We start from the raw sequence: 18,783 nt of genomic DNA, 5'->3' as shown, positions 1-18,783 counted from the left end.
TCAGTATCAACCAATTGATAAATTTAAAATTTCTTAAATTGTTTATTCAATTCTAAATGTCGATTTGTATATGTATTTCAAAAGAATAACAAGGAAGAAATCTATGACTACCTTCAAAAATGGCTTGTTCTGTGAATCCTCCCAGAGCAACTGATACGTTTAGTTAGTTTGTAGCATAGAACAAGTATATACTTACTCTATGGTTTGTAGTTTCTTACTTTTTTTTAATTTTTTTCCTTTATATGTGCTAGGCGTTTCTACACCATCCACACAACCAACATTTCATCTTCTATAAGACTCTTTTTAATTCATCACCAGACATATACAACATCCATGACCTAGCCGGGATTCGAACCCGGTACCCCTCGGCACCATAGCCAACCTCTCAGTCCACTGTACTACCGAGGTAGTCAGTTTCTTACTTGTTGAGGTGGATATACACGTGGTAAATTTGTAAATTTAATAATTTCGTTGAACCACAGAATAGAGAGGTATTACAGAAGCGACACTCTTTGACATTTCCATTGTTCTCGATGTAACCAATTTTGGTGACCTGACATGGCGGCCCATTTGAAATTACATTTGTATGATTACTGTATAATATTTGGGACATGACTGCGTATTGAATGGAAGTAGTAATTCTATTTCAAAATATTTTTCAGCCTAAATTTGTATTTCATTTCAGAATTTGAATTAATGGTAAGTTTCCGACTTTTATTATTTTACTTGAATTTCCCGAAATACAATAAAATCGCTTTTATGGAATACATTAATAATAATAAATAATAATTTTATATATATCGTACCAATTAAGTAACCACTGATTCAATTTTATTATTTCAAATGAAAAAGTATTCAATCATTTCATGGAAAAAATATCTTTCCGTAAAGGAATTGTATGTTATAATTAGTATGAATGCAACCTTTACTGTACCTGACTTTATTCACAACTTTTTTAACAACCAAATAAACCTTGTAACCATACTCACGGAGTATTATTTTTTTATATACCTCTCTATTCTGTGGTTGAACTATAAGGCACTGATGAGGAAAAATTGTATTATTAGATACAAAATAAACTAAATATATCATACAGATATATTATTGTGAAGGATTAGACACAAAGTTGTCAAATTATTTGATTTATATTAAATTCAATGTTTATAATGCTATTTCTTCTTAGATTCAATTTAGTTTCAATGATCTGGTCTAGTTGATGTTTTTCTTCAACATTTTGGCAAAATCTTAAAGATCAATTTGAAAATTTATTTCAATAAAGAATACTTCAGTCAAGCAATAATTTAAGAATATTATAGATCGGGATTATTGCATGCAATTCAGTTTCTTTTAGATTGTATCAAATTATTTAGTCTTGGTTGTATCTCAGATTGAATTGAACTTGGAAGGTAATTTAAAAAAGATTCAAATCAATAGTTCGTCAAGATAATCATCCATCTCTTCCTCTCTAGATTTAACTTCAACATCACACTTCTGAGACCAAGGGCTCTGAGTTTCTTCTTTCCAACTAGTGGTACAGGCAGAAGGTTCTTTTTCAATCATTTCAAGGGACTCGGTAGACTCTTGAACATTTGATATCTCTTTTTCAGAATTAATTTTTGATTTGCGTTTTCTTTTCAATCTTTTGACTTCACGTTTCTTACTATGATAATTTAATTTAGCTGAACAATCTTCACATAGTTTGATTTTCACCAAAGCATTTTTCTTCTCATTGTTTTCAAGATAGCAAAAATTAACTTCCCAAGTTTTCAAATGTTCTTTGGCGTCACATTTCTTTTCAGCACATGAAAACTGTCCCGCTCCCAACACAACTTCGTTTTTAGTCCTCCATCTCAAGGCAACTTTATTTTCTTTATATTTTGAGAGGTCACATATACAATATTCCTTAAATAATTTGTCATAATACTTTTTAGCAAGTTCTTCTTCCCATGTTAGTTCATTTTCATTTTCTTCCCATAAAAATTTGTGATTTTTATGGATAAGCAATTCATCGTATTTACTCAATTCATTTCCAGACTTCCCAGTGTCATGACATTGCATTAATCTCTTGTGAACGTCTAAAAGTGTTGAACATTGGAAACGTTGTTGTATGTTCATTATCTCTGATTTCTTGAAAAATATAACATGATTAATTCTATCAACAATACACATCTGGAGCATAGAGACAGGAGTCTATGTTTATGATCTGGAGCGTTCGGCAAAGATATCTGAGCAATCAGATGTCAATCTTTTTCGTCGGACATTTTCGACCTAGCAAAACGATTTTATCCACAGAGTTTACCTTTGTCACTTTGTCTATGGATTATTGGATTTTATCTGTCTTTGATCTTGTTTATTTCTAGACCTAATTTAGATTTAAACAATCCTTAATATCTGACTCAATGCGCATGAGTACATGTCAAAATAAGAGATCCTGTAATAAAAGATCGCTTATTTGTGCGTTGCAATAACTCTCTAATATCTAATATTAGAGTCAGTATCAACCAATTGATAAATTTGAAATTTCTGAAATTGTTTATTCAATTGTAAATGTCGATTTGTATATGTATTTCAAAAGAATAAAAAGGAAGAAATCTATGACTACCTTCAGTAATGGCTTGTTCTGTGAATCCTCACCAGAGCAACCGATACCACAGAATAGAGAGGTATTATATTATTATTATTAGTATTCTGTGGGTATTACTATTCTGTGCCGATACGTTTAGTTAGTTAGTAGTTTCTTACTTGCAATTTTTTTGAGGTGGATATACACGTGGTAAGTTTGTAAATTTAATAATTTCGTTGAACTATAAGGCACTGATGAGGAAAAATTGTATTATTAAATACAAAAATTTCGAAACGTACGTCTGTCTTTATGTTAATTTAGTTGTTCAATTTATTAACCGTTTGCTCAATTTGTACAGTTTTAGTAATTTTTTTTAGTATTATTACTCATAAGCTCTTATTGCATATATAGAGCGTATTATAGGAAAGTCATTAATAAAAATTATGTTTTTAGGTAGTACAGCTTCATAATGACTACCCCCAAATCTGCATCAAAATCTAAAAAATCAGAACAGTGGAACCAATGTGAAAGTTGTGGAACTATCATTACCATAAGAGACTCTGAGAAACATCAAACAGATTGCCCCCCAAATCCTAAAATTTTCACTCATTTTTATATTAGAAATAGTTGTCTACTTGGCAGTTTGAATCTGATGAATGAAGAGAGTCAAGATGCAAGAGATGGATTAAATAAATTTGTTTTCTTGAGTCAATCATGTATGCAAATTTGTGATATAGCAATTTCAAATTGGACTGTTCTGAAAATAAATGATTTGGCTCCAATTGTAAAGAGAGCTAGGCCAACAACAGGAAAAAGTTTGACTTCAGTTCATCTCACCAAAGAAGGTATGATTTTTTTATTTATTTTAATTCCTAATGTATTTAGACCGAGTTTCTAATTCTAGAAACTACAGGTAACATATTTTAATAGATAAGAATTATCAATATGTGAGTTACTCCGATGTATGCCAAATAATTTTTTTTATCTTGATTGTTTTTTCAGTACTTGATCTTTACTTTGGCGATGTCAAGGCCTATCCAACTGTATCTGTTACAAAGTTAACACAGTACACTAAAGATGCCCTAGTTATCACTTTAAAATCGATAGGCAGACTAAAAACAACTGAAATCACTCCAGAGATTGAAAAAAGGCTGTGCTATATATTCAAACGTACCATCTTGACTAATGGGAATAAAATAAGCATATTTTATTTTGGAAGATTGTTGAAATTCTCTATTAAAGAAGTTAAATCAGAAAATAGTGATCCAGTTACAAATTTTGACAATTTAAATCTTTCTGATACCTTTTATGAAGTTACTGAAAATACAAAATGGGTTTTATTCAAGTGAGTGCTTTTAGTGGTTTTGTATATTTTCATTCCTCTCTTGATCAACTTAATGACTATCAACAATGCTGATTAATATTCAAAAATATTCTCTCTCAACTGTTAATATTTTAGGAATCATGAAGAAACTCAAAATGTCAACAATCAAGAAACTATTTCTAAAGTAGGAGGTTTAACTGAACAATTAAATGAAATCAAAATATGGATGGATAATGCCTTAACAGTAAAAGAAGAAGCAAAAAGATTTACAAATGTTTTACTAGTTGGTAGTAGTGGAACAGGTAAAACAACGCTAGTAAACTATCTAGTAAATGAAAGTAAAGTAAATGTTGAGTTTCTTAATTCCACCAAATTTTTGGCTCAATCTAGAGAATCTTTGAAGAAAATGTTTGAAGATGCATTGTCTAATGCTCCAACCGTAATGGTTTTTGATAAATTGGATCAAATCTGTTCTAAATGTTCTAAAGACGAGCAAAAATTGTTTCTTCTAGAAGACTTGTTGACCCATTTGGATAAATTGAACAATAACAGGGGTGCGAAGGTAAGAAATATGAAACCTTTCAAAAATATTTTTGTAATTGGATTATTCATTGGTGCAAAGCTCTTTCTTTTCCAAATTATTTCAAGATCCAGTTAGTAAGCTGTGTTGAATAAATTAGCTATAAGTTCTGGTAATTATTTACCAAATCTTTAGCGAAGATTGATAAAGATTGGATATACTGGTATAATCATCACAAAAATGTAGGAATGTCTCATTTTCCTCTGTACCTCCTATTAAGGAACACCCTGTATGTGATGATGCTGTAGAATAATCATCACTAGCTAGTATGATTGTGTCATCTGCAGAGTAAAGGAGGTATTCTAGTGGGCCTAGTACATTTCCCTGCGGCACACCTACCCTAATTGCTTCATTTTAACTCCCTCTTTTGGAAATTCCTTCAGCATTTTTGCTGCAGTTTCATCTGGACCTAGATTTGCATGAATTATGGTCATTTGTAATTCAATCTTGATAGAAATTGATGATTAAATGAAAAATTTTTGTTGAAGGTATTCGTAATTGGCATTACAACTGATATCAGCAATGTCGCTCCGGAATTGACAAAATCAGGAATTTTTGATCACGAAATCAATATACCAATGCCTAAACCAGCTGCAAGGAAAGAAATTCTTGAGATAGTATTAGAAATATATAAACATAACATCACCGAAGATCAATTGTTGGAAATATCTAAAGATACCCGAGGATATGTTGGAGAAGACTTGGTGAAACTTTGTTCAAGAGCAAAATTCACAATGTTGAAAGATTCGAGGAGTGTTATGGAGATTAGTGATTTGAAATTTGCTATGAAGCGTTTTGTACCAAGTGGTTCGAAGGATTTTCATGTAGAGGTTGGTAATATAATTTTGGCTTTATCTATCATACATAGTTATTTTCATAACATTTTTCAAGTTTCATCTATTTTCTTCCTTGTTCATTTAGAGCTAGATTTGAATTTTAAAGACAGGTTTAGTGTTCCAATATTTCGGTTAAGTTTGTTATTTAGCAAAATCTGTTCTACGATTCCGGAGTAGAATTTTTTTCCTCTTGAAAGTATTATCTAATTTTATATTTTCATGGTGTGGCATAATTCTCGCTGGCACCTTTCTCATTTTCAAAAATTCTGTTTTTTCTTAGGTACCTAATGTAAAGTGGTCTGACATAGGGGGCCAGGAAGAATTGAAAAACCTTTTAAAACACTGTATCAAAGATATATTACACCCTGAAAGATATGAGAGAATGGGAAAATTAGCCCCAAAAGGAGTGCTTATGTATGGTCCACCAGGTTGTTCCAAAACAACGATAGCTAAAGCCCTGGCTACTGAAAGTGGTTTCAATTTTTTTTCAATCAAAGGTAAATATGGTCATTTTATTTTTTTTTATTATGTTGCAAAAATTAAGAAACAATAAGAATAAATATTCCTTCATAACAAGTTGAAAAAATATACTTCTCGAATTTCGTGGCAAATCCGTTCATTCTGCCAAGCCTTGTAGAAAAAACCATGTGGGAATACCTCAGTTTCATACAGATTTCATGGTTATATTTCATTATTATATGTTGGTACCACGAAATTTTCTGTCATGGATTTATTAACTGTCAAATTTGTGGTACAGTAAACATTTCTACTAAATAACATTTTTCAATGCAAAAATCAGTAAATTTTCAGAAATATTCCATTAATTTCATCAAAAATCCAAGGAAATAGAGAAAGTAATCCTTACAGAAGGCTCATTTTCACACTGAATTTCGAATTTGTGGAAGAATATCAATGCCTACTCAATTTGTATTATAATAGTTATTTATTAAGTGCAGTGTTGGGATGATCCTTTTTGTATGGTCATACATTATTTACTTTAATTCAATGTATTTTCATTTAATTTCAAGGAAATATTTCCATAAATATCGTTAGTTGGTTGGCAGAACTGTTTTCTGTATAACAAATTTGACAAATAAATCTGTGACAGAAGATTTCCAAATACCAACATATAATGATGAAATATTCCTGGATGATGTTCTACAAGGGATGACAGAATGAATAGATTTGCCTCATAATTATATAAATAACAATGAAGTAATATGGTGAATAATAATTAGAACTTATTACTTGGTTATCATCCATTGTTATTTAATAAATAGGAAAATATTGGGAATATTGGACACAATTTTATTCTATTGTTTAATTTGTAACAACGCTGACGTTTCGAAACAGTTCGTTTCTTTTTCAAGGCTAGTTACGCCAAACAATATTGTACGCTTATTAAAATCATAAAGACAATTTTGATTGATTATCTGAGGTGTGAAAGAATTTCGATTCCTTGAAAATTGTCTTTATGATTTTAATAAGCGTACAATATTGTTTGTCGTAACTAGCCTTGAAAAAGAAACGAACTGTTTCGAAACGTCGGCGTTGTTACAAATTAAACAATAGAATAAAATTGTGTCCAATATTCCCAATATTTTCCTATTTAATAATTAGAAACTTCATGTGAAAAAAAAAATTATCCATCTATTTCAGCTGCTGAATTATTTAATAAATATGTTGGTGAATCCCAACAAGCTATTATAAAACTATTCAAGAGAGCAAGAGATGTGTCACCTTCAGTTATATTCTTTGACGAAGTCGATGCTATTGCTTGTATGAGAGGATCAGAATCGGGAGATGCGAATAATGTTCAAGCAAATGTTTTAATGCAACTTTTATTAGAAATTGATGGTGTTTCACCGCTGGAAGGTTTGATCGTTCTAGCAGCCACCAATAGACTCGACAGACTTGACACAGCTTTATATAGAGGGGGTAGATTGATGAAAGTATTAGTTCCACTACCAGATTATGAAACTCGAATGAAAATTTTCGAGTTGAAATTCCGCAAAATACCTGTAAGTAAAAATAATTTTTTTCTCAAGTTTTACCTTAAATTAATTAATTTAATTAATTGAATATGTTAATTTATTTTTCGTAATGAAACTTATGCAAGTTGATTAATAATTCAAGAATAAAGTCTTAGATGTGCTGCTACACTTAAATGAAATATTAACATTGATCATTCAATTTCAGGTAAAAGATATAGATATCAAAATGCTAGTTGATCGTACTGAAAAGTGTTGTGGGGCCTATATTGAGGAATTGTGCCATAGCGCTGCGAGAATAGCTCTAGATGAAAATCCAGAACCATTTGTAACTATGGAACATTTCAAGAAGGCATTAGAAACGATGACAAATGAAAATCGTTCAGCATTAGAAACGATGACAAAGCAAAAATCGACATCTTCTTATAATGTATTTATTTTTATAAGAAATATGTTTTTAAGATTATTTCATGTTGATATTGGAAATATATTTTAAAATGAATATTAAATTTTAATTGTTTTTCATTCTTCTTTTTCTTCTCTGGATATCTCTGTTCACAGTCCTCCTAGGAATTATCTGATTACAAATCGGTATTGAGCATTGAGACTACTCATTAACTCAAATTTTGAAGCAGATCTCGCCATAAACACTCCTAGTGCAATTTTTCTGAAAGGAGTGCTTTAAATGTGTAGACTAATTTTTCTGAACGAAATGGATGCCTACATGAATAATTATATTCCAGTTCAGATACATGTTTCTTTTTATATCTTTAGGGTAAATATTACGAAATTTGAAAAAAACCTATACTCTCTTTCAAAATTTAATTTTTTCCGCTACTTGTGTCAATAAGAAATTACGAACAACATCCATGACCTAGCCAGGATTCGAACCCGGTACCTTCGGCACCACAGTCGACTCTTTAATCCACTGTACTATCGAGGCAGCCAATAATTTGGTGTAGACTGATAATAAATGTGAAAAATGTTACACAAAATGTTTTCACACAATCTACTTCGACATTATGATTTAATTTTAGCAGAAAGTATCCTATTGTGAAAGATATTTAAAAAAACCCTGCATATTAAGTCACTGTATTTCCTAGGACTCGGTTGTGTCATCTGGGAAGAATAGCTCAAACTAGGTTATGGTGAGAATATACAAATACAGAATTCTATATGTGTTTGGCCGAGGGAATTATTAGTTCAGTAAGATGCGGATAGATGGCGACTCTATTGTTGCCCCACATTGTGGGGCACACATTCCCATTTTACAAGCCTCAAACTTATGCCACCAGAGAGCAGACTAAACCACCTTGAAATTTTTTCCACAAAACTCGAAATTGAGACCTTTTAGAAGCAAACTGATTGCAGATTTGTGTTCGCTGAGGTCGAATGCTTCTTCTATCAAATTTTCAGGCCAAAAAATTTTTTTTTCGAAATTTACATACATTTTTTCGAAAAAATCGACCGATCGAATTTGAACTTTTTGATGGTGTTTTTGAAGGGTTTTGAGGATGTAGATTGCAGATTAGGCATTGATTTCAATCAGAAAAATTTGTTTACGCATTTAAAGCACTATTTTTCTACAAAATTTGCAATATCTCAGCTTTGAAGTGTGTTAGGAAAAAACCGATGGTAGGTTAGTACTCAGAATCAAAAATTCTTTTGGATATCATATTTTGAAGGTCCTCCGTGGCCAATTTAGAAATTTATCTTGGTTTTTCTGAAAAAATCAACCAATCGAATTTTCAGAGTTCCAAAGTCGCAAAACCGAATAAGGAACGATTCTCACCAGAAAACATTTTCTACACCTAAAAATCACTGCTTTTTTTCCACAGAAATGTCTCAGTTGTGGGGCATGTATGCTCATTTTGCAAGCTTCAGATTTGAACCACCAGAGGGCAGACCAAACCATATTACGAATTTTTCCACAAAATTCGAAATAATTTAATTTAGGGGACACCTAGGGAGGAACTGATTGCAAATATGGATTCAACATTAAAAATTCTTCATAATATCAAATTTTGAAGTCGATTTGAATCAAAAACTTTTTTTAGCAAAAAAATATCCAAGGTTATAGTCTTGGTTTTTCCGAAAAAATCGACCGATCGAATTCGATCATTTTATAATATTTTTGGGAAGTTTTGAGGTCGTAGATACTGAATTAAGCATTTATTTTTATCAGAAAAATTTTTCTAAACCTTAAAAGCTCAGTTTACACACAACTGAAGTTGTGGGGCATGTAAACCCATTTCGCAAACCTCAGACTTAAGACAACAGAGGGCAGTCTGCTCGCTCGAAAATTTTTCCACAAAACTCGAAATATCTCGAAATTAAGACCTTTTAGAGGCAATCCGATTGCAGATTTGTGTTCGCCGAGGTCGAATGCTTCTTCTATCAAATTTTCATGCCAAAAAATTTTTTTTCCGAAATTTACATAAGGTCTTGGTTTTTTCGTAAGAATCGACCGATCGAATTTTGAACTTTTGATGGTGTTTTTGAAGGGTTTTGAGGATGTAGATTGCAAATTAGGCTTCGATTTCAATCAGAAAAATTTGTTTACGCATTTAAAGCACTATTTTTCTACAAAATTTGCAATATCTCAGCTTTGAAGTGTGTTAGGAAAAAACCGATGGTAGGTTAGTATTCAGAATCAAAAATTCTTTTAGATATCATGGTCCTCCGTGGCCAATTTTTTTTTTCGAAAAATCCTAAAAAACGCTGAATTTTTCGGTTCAATGTTCTCCTAGGAATTATATGATTGCAAATTGGTATAAAGCATCGAGATTTCCTCATTTTTTCAAAATTTGAAGTAGATCCGGTCATAAACTCTCCTAGTAAAATTTTCCTCAGAGGAATTTTTTATAGGGCTCGGTGGTGTCATCTGGGAAGAATAGCTCAAACCAGGTTATGGTTAGAATAGCACAATACAGGATTCTATACGTGTTTGGCCGCGGGAATAATGGGTTCAGTAAAATGCGGATAGATGGCTTATAGCCAAATTCCCTACTAATTAAAATGTTTTCAGTGAAATGACCAAACTCGAGTGTCACCAGTTCAGTAATAAGCCTGAGTGCATATTTTTATCAATTTTATTTTCCTAGACCATAATGATTAAGTATCATCGGTGCAAATAAACTACAATAACACTACCAGAAAATTTTCCCACAAAACTGGAATTATCTCGAAATTGAGATAGAGCAGAAGCAAACTGATTGCAGATTTGGACTTGACGTGGTAAAATTCTTTTCCTATCGAATTTTCTGACCAACCTTTATTTTGCAACTGTCAAAAGATTTTTCTCGTGACTATTCTCAGATAGCATTCTTATAGCAAACTACAGGATGAAAGAAGTTACACTAGTATAGATAAAATTATATATTATACATTATTACAAATTAAAAGAGATATATTTTACATTATTCGTTATATAAAATGAATATATTTAATATTACACATTAATCGAGGACGACAATGGTAAATTTACATTCATTCACCAAAAATCATCCATATCAATTCATTATCAATAAATTAATAAATAAAATCAATATTAGAAGTTTGATATTATCCATACTTTGAGAAACATCCATCAATGGACAATACATCTCTTATAAATATTTCTACTTGGAAAATAATGAATTGTGGTAACTTTGAACAGTCTCTTTGAAAGAACTCATTATTTTCGTCTTGAGATCTAAGTACTTTTACTAGTTACCCAAAAAAAATTTCACCAAACATCTCATTCACTTTTACACAATTTTATGTTAGTTACTTAAGGCACATCGACAAGAACTAGGACAACAGAGGTCTTTTTCATCACTTCTACTCTTTCCTCTTCTCAAATCCTTATCGGAGAACGATTTGCAACACACCTTGTTGAGTGGATCGAATGATTTACAACTCCCGAAGCATTTACCTGTTTTACAGTATGTTTCCGGAAGATCTCTACCCAATGTTTGCTTCAGAGATGTTTTTAGTCTATCCATTTCCAATAACGCATTTACAGATTTATTTGAGCTACCGCTGGAACTGGTCAGTTTGCAATCACATATGGCATCTCTGGTACTTTTAGAAGACAGAGAGCATGTAACGGGAGAGGTTGATCTGCCAACCTTAACACCTTTAAACGATCTCTTCTCAACTAATAGTTCTCCGTCTCTGTCGGACAGCCTAATCGATGATATGGAAATTTTGGAAGAATGTGGTTCACTTATGTTCAGTTGCACAGTTTCATCTCCTCTTCTATCCGTTACCAGCACCTGTGCAGTAGCAACCAAAGTGCCATCATTTTGTGATGCATCAGAATCGGGAACTGTCGATCCTGGTGTCGAAGATCCAAATATGGAAGAGTCAGGACCACCTTGATTTTTATTCTAGAAGTATAGGAGGAAATGTCAGAAAGTTCAAAAGGTTCTCACTTTCGAAGCCGAGACCAAAGACTCAAATATTGAATTTGAATAAAACAATTTGAAGAAAATTGCATGTAAGCGTTTGTTGATATTTGCAGAAACTTGGATATTAAAGTGTTTTCAAATAAGCGGTTTCATTTTCATCAAAAATCAAAGGATATTCATTTTATAATAAAGAGGAAGTTATGCCATTAACAATGGAATACGAATTTCAGCACCATATCCTTTTCATTAAATTTTCCATGACCAATTCGAACATTTGCATATCCTCGATAATTTCACCAATTCCATCTTGAAGGCCTCGAATCGATTGTGGGGAATTGACATAGACCTTAACTTCCACGTGATCCCAAAGAAAAAAGTCAAAAGAAGTTAAATCACAAGATCTCGGTGGCCAATTAACAATAATATTTATTTCAAAGATTATCACAAATACATCAGGTGCAAATGATTAAATTGAAACATGTCAGACGAAACCACAGTCTAATGCTGGATGGATGGAACAGTTATTATAATATTCACTATTCAATATGGACAATTATGATAACACGACCAGGAAACTTTCCTTGCAGAATTGCTATTGCTTCCGGCCATAAAAAATCATTAATCATGAGCAAGATCGACAAGGAATCGACATATCTGGGATTTCTTCAACACTATAGGCTACAGAGCAGCAATATTCTCAGTTGTTCTTGAGCGACGCATACGGTTTCGATTCTTCACATCACTAACTTGTCCCAACAGCTCTAAATTTTCCATCAGTTTCAGCATTGTCTGCCGAGAAGGTGCTTCAGTTTTACGAACTGTGACTGCAATATTTTCACCATTTTTCTAGTGAATTTTAACAATTTCAATGCGTTGTTGAAGCGTGTATCGTTCCATTTTTAGTAATGGCATAGTGTTTACTTGTCTAATACCCAGAGAGCGGGCTATTCAAAATGAAACCTCTTATTGGAAAACCCTGTATCATCTAAGAATAACAATATCTACACTGCGCAAAAGAATTAACGCACATTATGGAAATCTCAAATTTATTCTACAACTGAAGGTGTTCTCAATGATAATTATTTTAACAGAATTATGCATGCATATGTTATTCACTTTCAACGTTTTTCTTCAATACAGATGTTTTTTTCCCAGCAGGAATAAAAAAGAGGAGATTATCAGATTTTGAATGTATTGGCTCCATTCTGAAATCGAAGGGCGCGTTTGGATTTTGCGAGAGAGCATATCCATTGGGAAGAGGCTGATTGGGAAAGAGTGCACTGAGCATATCTTTCATGTGGACGTCTGTATACAAGGGAACGTCGATCACAATGGTAGAGGCAGAATCTAGACTCATCTGTGAAGAGAACTCTTTCCCAATCAGCCTCTTCCCAATGGATATGCTCTCTCGCAAAATCCAAACGCGCCCTTCGATGGGCTGGGGTAAGAGCAGGGCCTCTTGCCGCGACACGAGGCCTTCAATCATATTCTCTGAGGCGATTTCTTATTGTCTGAGTGCTAATTTGCACCCCATGAGTTTGCTCAAGCTGATTTTGAAGGAGGCGAGCGGTTGCAAACCGTTGTCTCAACGAAGAAACTCTCAAGTAAGGTTCTTGAATGGCAGTTGTTACCCGTGGTCTACCCTGTCCTGGTCTTCAGACATTCATACCTGTCACCCTGAATCGCTGCAACATTCTGGACACACTTGTATGGGAAACTCCAAACCTTTCTGCAATTCTTGGGTATGTCCACCCTTCTTCTCGCAAAACTACCGCTTGGGCACATTCCTCTTGGGTCAAATTGCGTGTTTCGCGTTGCATAGCGATCGAGTGTAGAAAATCAAACGAAAGAAAAACTATTGATCACTAGAATTGATCGAGAACAACTGATTTCAGAATGGAGCCAATACATTCAAAATCTGATAATCTCATCTTTTTTATTCCTACTGGGAAAAAACATCTGTATTGAAGAAAAACGTTGAAAGTAGATAACAGATGCATGCATGATTCTGATAAAAATAATTATCATCGAGAACACCTTCAGTTGTAGAATGAATTTGAGATTTCCATAATGTGCGTTAATTCTTTTGCGCAGTGTAAGTTCCACTCAAAGTAGTGGAACTGAGTTGAGGAATATATTTACCTCACCTGTCCTTGAAATCCCTTAATGCATTGCTTTTCACATACAATACCTCCTATGCATTTTTCAGAACAAACGTCACAGGTGCAGAAATATCTGTGAAGAAAGATTAATGTTATGCTAGAAAAAACCTATCGATGCCCTATCTTATGGTTTTTCTTAAAACGACGGATATCTATCATCGTCCCCCTTTGAAGCTTTACCGAAATGTTCATCTGTTATTTGTCTCCTCAATTGCCTAATCTGATTACTGTATTCGAGAGCTTTCTCCTGATACATGTCTACATCTTTTGAGGCTTTAACTCTGCAATAACATAAAGAAAAAACACTAAAAAATCTAACTTACGAATCGGGGAATGTACAATATTTCATATAATTTTTGAGACCCACTAGAAAATAACTGTAGGGTACTTACAATCTCTTCTCCAAATCATCAATCCTTCCTTTCAACGTATTAATTTCTTTCAGAGCTTCCTCATCTTTTAGTTTCAGTTCGACACCTTCATTTCTAGAATCTTTCAACAGTCTTTCTGTATTAGCAAGTCTTGATTGGCTATCAGTTAATTTGGCATTCAATTTGTCATTCTCCCTTTGAAGATCTTTGATTTGATCTCCTCCCTAGATAGAAATAAAATTAATATCAATCCTAATTTTGAAATGAAATATAATAACATAATTTTAAAACAACCTTAGAGCATCAAACTTTACGTACACCGAAAAACTAGTTTTTATTGTTACAGATCAAAATTGTATAATATACAATTATTAGGTTATTAGACCTAGGCCCTTTTTTCAATAAAGTTATTTTTCCTCTATAATAAGTTTAAGTTAAAGATAATTTATTGAATTTGACTTTATTGTCTAATAGCATAATTACAATAACATTAATAAAACTACTGATAATATAATCTTGATAGGTTTTGATGCTTGGCATTATAAAATATTGCTCAACATCCAACACAAGAATGAAGAACTGAAAATAAAAAATAAATTAAAATCGATAATACACGATGAATAGTTTTAGTCAAACAAATAACAGATACTAAAGTAAATTGATAATATAATGTAGAATTTAATATGCTTAGGTTTTCATTTCTAATTGAATCTGTTATTTGATATTCATTCTTGTTCCAAAAATTTTAAATATTCAAATGAACTTACAGTTTCTTTTGTTAACAATTGTATTCTCAACTGTTCTTTTTCTCTATCTAATTTCATACAAAGTTCTCGAACTGATTTGAGTTCAGCTTCTGTTCTATCCTGGTATCTCATATGCTGATTGCGTTCAGACTCAAATTTAGCAATTTGATTTGTTAAGAGTCCAATCTGAAAATGAAACTTGCTGTTCACCTATCTCAAACATTTTTTAGTACCACAGTTGTTAGTGAAACTTACTTGTTTCTCATAATCGTTTATTAAAGTTTCTAGTGTTTCACTTCTCTGTTCTAAATCATGAACATGATCCATGGCTACAGATAACTGAACCTTGCTTTGATTAGCTTCAGTCTCCAAAGCATTGTTGCTACTCTGAAGATTGTTAGTTTCTAAACATAGCTGTTTAAATTGGTTCAATAAGTCTTCTCTCTCTTTTTCCTAAGATAAGGAGTGAAAAATGAAGAAAAATAAGTAAAAAAAAAGTATTTCACATCGAAAATCACATCACATAATATTTCATTAGGATAAACTGAATCAAGTAATGCTGCTTTTTCACTTGCTATCACTATTTTATTATGTAATTAAAAATAATTCAACACTACTAAACTTTTTTATTTATTAACATAAGATTAGATTTAAATACAAGAACTAGGTACTAAAACGATTTCCTTTTTTCAGCTATTTATGTTTTATTATGACTAAAACCTTATGAGATATAGTACTAAATAAATGGACACTACTATATATACAGGGTTATCCAGTATATACTGCAGTATCCTACTATTTACTTCAGGGAGCACCAGGACAAGCTCTCACATTTCATTGAGTCACTAACCTTTTTTGTCAAGTATGAAGTAAATGATTAAAATAGCAATTTTTTGGTGAATTCTCAGAATTACTATTTTTTTATGAAATGTTGAAATATTTGAAGTAAGGGAGAATTCCCTATTCAAAGAAGATAATAATCTAGATGGTGCTATTGAATACTTGAGGCGCTGTAATTTTAAGAATTGGGGCAGATTTTTTGGGTGGTAGCAGTGGCGCACCCTTTATGAAAATGTTGGGGTAAGTTGATATTACTCTGCACTACAGTTTGTTCATATCAAATAATTCACTCACTTTTGAATCTATCAAATCTTCAGCTCTCTTCACTTCGCCTATATATTGTTGAGATTGCACTTTTAGATTTTCTATTTGCTCCTGAGACTTTGTCAGCTGAGTTTTGAAGTTATTAGCTTCTCGTGAAACTGATGACAGATCATCGTGAAGTTTCCTGCAATTAAGCCCATTATTGTGAAAATGATTGTAATTATTCAATGAAATATAAAATTGAAGATCACTGAATTTGTTCATGTTAACATTATAAGAGATGGTTCAAGTACTATTAGATATTTATATTTTTAAGATTATATTTATTTAGTTTTCAATTCAACTTTAACTTCAACTTTATTTTTTCTTGAGGGTTTATGTTGTATCGTTATTATTTGAAGATGCAGGTTTATTGTTATTCGTTTTTATATTGCTTGGACGACTTTAAGTTCAATTAATAATAATTTTTTGTTAAACCCCTTGAATTAGTGATATACTTGAAGTGGAGATTGGACACAGTAACAAAGACTACACACAACACGGCCGGTCTCAGCGTAGTAGGTAAAAAAAAAAAATACAAAAACAAAACAAAAATACAAAAAAAAACCACAAACCGATTCATTTCTATAGCATTGTCTCGCGTTCTACATGCTATTTCTAGCTGTTGACGCAATCTGGCTATCTCTGCATCAGAATGTTTCAAATAGGCTTCATTTGAAGCTGCCCTGTCAGTAACATCCCTGTAAATAAGATATTAGATTAGATATAAGCCGAAAAACATTGACATTTTTGAAAAACTGAAAACGGGATGCTTTTCCACAAAAATGCGGCTAAAAAACTGCTTTGAAAAATATAGGGTGTCCCATTTAAGGAACTCTATATCCCTAAAACGGTAATTAATTTCTATGACCTGTTAGGAGCATAATATAAACTATAAAAATTACTGAAAAAAAGTTTTAGAATTTTTGGGATATCTCGAACAGAAACCAAGATGGAGCGAAATTTTTGAAACAGTAATTTTTCAAAAACTCGCCCAGTAACTCGGCAATGAATCAAGATATCTATGATCTGCTTTTTTATATCTTAATATTTCGAAAAAAGATATCGGGGATTCTCTCAGATTTTGTCTTCAAGTCTTATAAAGGGTGTTTTTTTTAGAGTTATAGAACTTTAAATTTCAATAAAAAACAATGGATTATTCGATTGACATGAATTTTATTTATCCACAAGATAATCTTGTGGCATTACATTTTGAATATGATTTCTGGCATATGACCGCCACGGCTGGCTCGGATGTAGTCCAATCTGGACATCCAATTTTCGATGACTTTTTCCAACATTTGTGGCCGTATATCGGCAATAACACGGCGAATGTTGTCTTCCAAATGGTCAAGGGTTTGTGGCTTATCCGCATAGACCAATAACTTTACATAGCCCCACAGAAATTAGTCTAGCGGTGTTACGTCACAAGATTTTGGAGGCCAATTCACAGGTACAAAACGTGAAATTAGGCGGTCACCAAACGTGTCTTTCAATAAATCGATTGTGACACGAGCTGTGTGACAGGTTGAGCCGTCTTGTTGGAACCACAACTCCTGGACATCATGGTTGTTCAATTCAGGAATGAAAAAGTTAGTACTCATGGCTCTATACCGATCACCATTGACTGTAACATTCTGGCCATCATCGTTTTTGAAGAAGTACGGACCAATGATTCCACCAGCCCATAAAGCGCACCAAACAATCAGTTTTTCTGGATGTAACGGTGTTTCGACATACACTTGAGGATTAGCTTCACTCCAAATGGGGCAGTTTTGTTTGTTGACGTAGCCATTCAACCAGAAGTGAGCTTTATCGCTAAACAAAATAAAATGGACGTAGTGCGCGATACGTATTCCGCACAGAACCATTATTTTCGAAATAAAATTGCACTATTTGCAAGCGTTGTTCAGGCGTGAGTCTATTTATGATGAATTGCCAAACCAAACTGAGAATAAATCACTTGACAGCTGTTAAATCGGTCGCCATCTTGAACAGTAATGCCAACTTAAAGTTATATACCTCGAAAAAAAAAAACACCCGTTAGTTCTCGAGAAGTTTTCAGCGAGCGTTTGGGACACCTTGTACATATTTCGTGTTTCATTCACCACTGGTTTTATACATACTAGCATGTACTACCAAAATCCACTTGAATGGACACCTGTAATAGTACCTACCACCCATAATAAATGTTCAAAATTACTCTCACGACAACTACTAAAAAAAAAAAAAATCGTTAAAGGTAACGCTTGAGATGCGGTCTTCCGTTGTTCTTGGATCGTCAGATCCGATAGATACCGTTAGATGCATCACACAATTTGGCCCAGCATCAACGTGGGAAGTGAATCTGATTGTTACGTAACACAGATGAACCGAGAGGATCGTTGCTCCGAAAGTAAGACGGACAAGCAGAGGTGATTACAGATTCACTTTCAATGGAATGAAGAAATAGCGGTGCTACGATCGAGCTTGGCCGTGGTAATAACGGCTAATTTAATGTGATGGCTGTTGCACCAAAAGGCGCGAACCGTTGCTCTTCAGCATTATAACGTGAATTATCAACCTCGAATATAATTGGAATTATCTGATACTCATCGGTTGAGGTTGTTGTAAACGCCCTCTTGTCGATAGAATGTTTTTTCCTCTAATTCTTACCTTGTAGAGCAAAATCGT

At 32.9% G+C, this 18,783-nt stretch overlaps 3 protein-coding genes across 14 annotated transcripts in view; 1 reads left to right on the top strand and 2 right to left on the bottom strand.

Annotated features, from left to right (window-relative positions):
- Nucleotides 1–409: 409 nt before the first annotated feature.
- Nucleotides 410–7,819, top strand: LOC123683855 (putative cell division cycle ATPase). Of its 4 annotated transcripts, none has more exons than XM_045622813.1 (8): nt 410–445; nt 3,017–3,408; nt 3,566–3,908; nt 4,023–4,449; nt 4,956–5,297; nt 5,584–5,800; nt 6,963–7,324; nt 7,503–7,819. In XM_045622813.1, exons 2-8 carry the CDS (start codon nt 3,033–3,035, stop codon nt 7,788–7,790), a joined length of 2,355 nt encoding a protein of 784 aa, XP_045478769.1. In that variant the 5' UTR covers nt 410–445; nt 3,017–3,032; the 3' UTR covers nt 7,791–7,819. The 4 variants fall into 4 exon arrangements, with proteins under 4 accessions (XP_045478769.1, XP_045478770.1, XP_045478768.1 ...); XM_045622814.1 differs by lacking the exon at nt 410–445 and adding an exon at nt 566–699; XM_045622812.1 differs by lacking the exon at nt 410–445 and adding an exon at nt 2,646–2,773.
- LOC123683856 (protein FRA10AC1) lies at nt 1,127–2,292 on the bottom strand. The gene has a single exon (XM_045622816.1). The coding sequence runs from the start codon at nt 2,176–2,178 to the stop codon at nt 1,423–1,425; it is 756 nt and encodes a 251-aa protein (XP_045478772.1). The 5' UTR covers nt 2,179–2,292; the 3' UTR covers nt 1,127–1,422.
- A 2,838-nt stretch (nt 7,820–10,657) lies between the features above and the next one.
- LOC123683853 (centrosomal protein of 135 kDa) overlaps nt 10,658–18,783 on the bottom strand; it is a 37,520-nt gene continuing 29,394 nt past the window's right edge. For 4 of the 9 annotated variants that reach the window (XM_045622803.1, XM_045622805.1, XM_045622798.1 and 1 more), the window contains 7 exons: nt 16,686–16,811; nt 16,102–16,255; nt 15,223–15,420; nt 14,989–15,153; nt 14,243–14,445; nt 13,836–13,923; nt 10,658–11,667 (listed from right to left, as the gene is read on the bottom strand). In XM_045622803.1, the coding sequence (XP_045478759.1) occupies nt 11,059–11,667; nt 13,836–13,923; nt 14,243–14,445; nt 14,989–15,153; nt 15,223–15,420; nt 16,102–16,255; nt 16,686–16,811 (1,543 nt within the window). In that variant the 3' untranslated portion in view covers nt 10,658–11,058. Of the gene's footprint in view, nt 11,668–13,830; nt 14,132–14,242; nt 14,446–14,635; nt 14,801–14,988; nt 15,154–15,222; nt 15,421–16,101; nt 16,256–16,685; nt 16,812–18,783 lie in introns of those variants that run through there. The other 5 variants (XM_045622800.1, XM_045622797.1, XM_045622802.1 and 2 more) reach the window with 5 other exon arrangements.

This window comes from Harmonia axyridis, chromosome 7 (genome assembly GCF_914767665.1).
Source record: "Harmonia axyridis chromosome 7, icHarAxyr1.1, whole genome shotgun sequence".
Classification (NCBI taxonomy): domain Eukaryota; kingdom Metazoa; phylum Arthropoda; class Insecta; order Coleoptera; family Coccinellidae; genus Harmonia; species Harmonia axyridis.
The sequence above is the reverse complement of the archived record's forward strand: the minus strand, read 5'-3'. Positions and strand labels throughout refer to the sequence as shown.

Coding starts and splice junctions, on each gene's coding strand:
- LOC123683856 (XM_045622816.1), bottom strand. CDS start 2,178: ATGCTCCAGATGTGTATTGTTGATAGAATTAATCATGTTATATTTTTC.
- LOC123683855 (XM_045622813.1), top strand. CDS start 3,033: ATGACTACCCCCAAATCTGCATCAAAATCTAAAAAATCAGAACAGTGG. Junction 3,909..4,022: donor ACAAAATGGGTTTTATTCAA/GTGAGTGCTTTT, acceptor TTAATATTTTAG/GAATCATGAAGAAACTCAAA. Junction 7,325..7,502: donor TGAAATTCCGCAAAATACCT/GTAAGTAAAAAT, acceptor ATTCAATTTCAG/GTAAAAGATATAGATATCAA.